At 36.7% G+C, this 2,801-nt stretch overlaps 1 protein-coding gene across 1 annotated transcript in view; it reads right to left on the bottom strand.

Annotated features, from left to right (window-relative positions):
- Positions 1–2,592: 2,592 nt before the first annotated feature.
- The window catches only part of LOC141553086 (tripartite motif-containing protein 43-like), a 1,488-nt gene continuing 1,279 nt past the window's right edge, over positions 2,593–2,801 (bottom strand). Inside the window, exon 1 of the mRNA XM_074284977.1 lies at positions 2,593–2,801. This exon is cut by the window's right edge and continues 1,279 nt beyond it. Within this exon, the coding sequence (XP_074141078.1) occupies positions 2,686–2,801 (116 nt within the window). The 3' untranslated portion in view covers positions 2,593–2,685.

Genomic DNA, 2,801 nt, shown 5'->3' with positions numbered 1-2,801 from the left:
AAATAATTTGGCTTCGATAATATTCATTTTAGCAGTTTATTGGCTAAGTTCTCCAGGATTTTTAAGGTCTGTATTTGTGCTATTTCTTTATTACACCAAAATATTCCATTATCTTTATGATAAATAATTTGTAAACCCACAAAAAGTGCTTCTAAATATTTTGGTATATTTCTATGCTTTCTTATCAATGATCTACTTGGAATGCCCAGAAGTCGAATCTCTGGAGCAAAGAATAATGGACATGTTAGGCATTTTGCATAATGTCAAATTGCTTTCCAACACAATTTCACTGAATTATAACTCTCCCAAACATGGCCCAGTGTGTCTATCTATTCCTTCAAAGAAAGGAATAATCTTGCACCAGAGTGGAGGTTAGTAACATGCTTTACTAATGCTCATGCATTACTGCAAGATGTATAAGCCAATCATTCTGGATCTCATCTGGCCTGCTTTCCAGTTTTCCAAAGAAGCTCAAGTTTCACTCTCCACCTTTGATGGGCTCACTCTGTCATTCATTATACTTACTGTATACAAAATTCCTTTTTCACATGTGATCCAACTTGAATGGAACTTCTTTTGATTGCACAAATAACCATAAAATTTCCACATCCTTCTTTAGAATATTCCCTCCTTTTGATTTCTTGACTTCTTGAAGCCCCTAAAGTAGAATTCTTGATTTATGGGGATTTAAAATTTTTCTCTTTCTGTTGCTTTGACTCTTTTCCTTGACTTAACTTTTTGTATTTCACTTCCCATTGTGGTTTAAGAGTATCAAGAATTCCTGATGTCTTGTTCTTTTGCACATTTCATTACATAACTTTTCCTTTATATTGCCTTTAATTGAATGTTTCAGTGTCCAAGTTTTCTACTTGCAGGTAACAGATTGAGATCGATGCAATCCTCCCATTTTTTCCCCATGGGTCCTCATTAGTTTTCTCAAGGTACTTCTGCCAAGGTAAATCCTTGCGATAACAACAAACAATTGCAAAAGACATTACATGCAAGCCCTGGAATATTTTTAAAACTCTGTCAAATATTGTATGTGAATGTGTTCATGATGGTTAGGACCATGTTTAGAGCCAGTTTTTTAAACCATTCTGTTTTGGTATGGTTGGTCTCTTAGTTGGATTCCATCAGACTCAAAAAGGACTTATTGAAATTTGAAAGGAAATGATTTCTTATTGCACAAGAATAATCAATTCTGTTTATTCACCACAGTCTGTTCAGGAATTCTCCATTCATCATCTTTTCTTGCCTTTTTTAAATAAACAAATTTTAGCATTCATTTTTCACAGTCATTTTCTACATACTCTTCATCATTCATCATTTTTTTTGTCATATTAGTTAATCTGATAGAGAGTTGTTTTATTTTGCATTTCTCTATTCAAAAGTGATTTAGACAACTTCATCCATCCATCCACTTTTCAAAATCATGAGGGACTATTTTTGCAAGTGAATACAACATTTATGAAACAAGTGCAAAGTATTGTGTAAACTTTTGGATATACAAATAAAGAAGACAGACCTTGCTCTTAAGGAACACACACTCTAATGTGGGTAGGGGATGCAGAGAGGGAAGAAAATAACACTTAGGGAAGGTTTCAGCTGCTAATGAGAGGGAAAGGTCCTATGACCCTCGGGGTACATTGAGAAAGCAGATGCTAATGCTTTAATGTCATTTCCATTGATAAAATCATAGCATTTCTTGATAATGCTGAGGACTTTTGATGGCAAAGACTTTTAATTCTGAGTCTCAGTTGTTGTGGTTGTGTCCAGAGCAATTGAAAGGCTATGTCTCGACAAACCTGCTTCCCAGGAGGAGGGTTGCAGATACTGGATTGGAAATTGTTAGTCCTAAATTTCTTGGGTTCCAGATCTTGGGCTTTATCCATCAGAATCTGAGGCACTCAAGATGAAGGGATAGTCTGATCTGCCTCCTATATGTTGCCTCTCATTTTCCCCACCAGGTACTTGATAATTCTAGGCTTTCCCTCCCTTGTGGCTGGCAGTTGGTTGGCTAATTGTCAGAAGGTCTGTTCCCTTCATCATGCTTATGGCCGTGAGGGCTAGTCTAGAAGCAATAATTTTGGTCTGGTAAGCGTATCCTTGTCTAATCTATCTAGGTATAGATACTTAAAACTGTGTAACTCTGGGTAATTCGGGTTACCCTCTTTGCTTCATGTCTATCATCTTTAAAATCTACTAAATGACTAGGGAAGGAAAGGGCACATCAGTTTCTCTAATAAGAAAAATCTCAAATGTGGTCAGTCCGAAGTGAATAAAATTAATGAAGAACAACAAAAATACAAGTCAAATAAATACTAGATATTTTCTTCATTTTATATTAAAGAAAGCAAAATGGAAAGTTGACTACAATTCAAGGGGAATGTTTTGCAACATGTTGAAATCTATGGCCATTGTAGTGCTATAAATTCTAAGAGGAAATGAAGCATAAAATTACAGGACCAGATTGCTCAGGTATGATTTCCAGTAATTGAGGAAATATTGACATTGTTAAAAAAAAAATACCTGAACGTAGCATAAAAGAATCCAAAAGAGTGGGGATTGAACCCCTCAACTTTCAGGGTGGAAAGTCTAGTCTCCAGTTGCTAAGCAGGGAGACTCTTGTTGAAAGGATAGAGTGAACACAGAAAAGGAGGAGTTGAGAACTCCCTGGAGAAATGATCATGGATAGGAATAGCAGCAAGCTCCAAGATGAGAGCCCACTGCACACACAGTCATGGGACCAGGCTTTGTTCCTGGAAGTGGGGGGCCAGGGGAAAAGATGGGCTGGACGGGGT

Source organism: Sminthopsis crassicaudata, chromosome 2 (genome assembly GCF_048593235.1).
Source record: "Sminthopsis crassicaudata isolate SCR6 chromosome 2, ASM4859323v1, whole genome shotgun sequence".
NCBI classification, from domain to species: Eukaryota; Metazoa; Chordata; class Mammalia; order Dasyuromorphia; family Dasyuridae; genus Sminthopsis; species Sminthopsis crassicaudata.
Note: the sequence above shows the minus strand (reverse complement) of the source record. Positions and strands in the feature narration are given on the sequence as shown.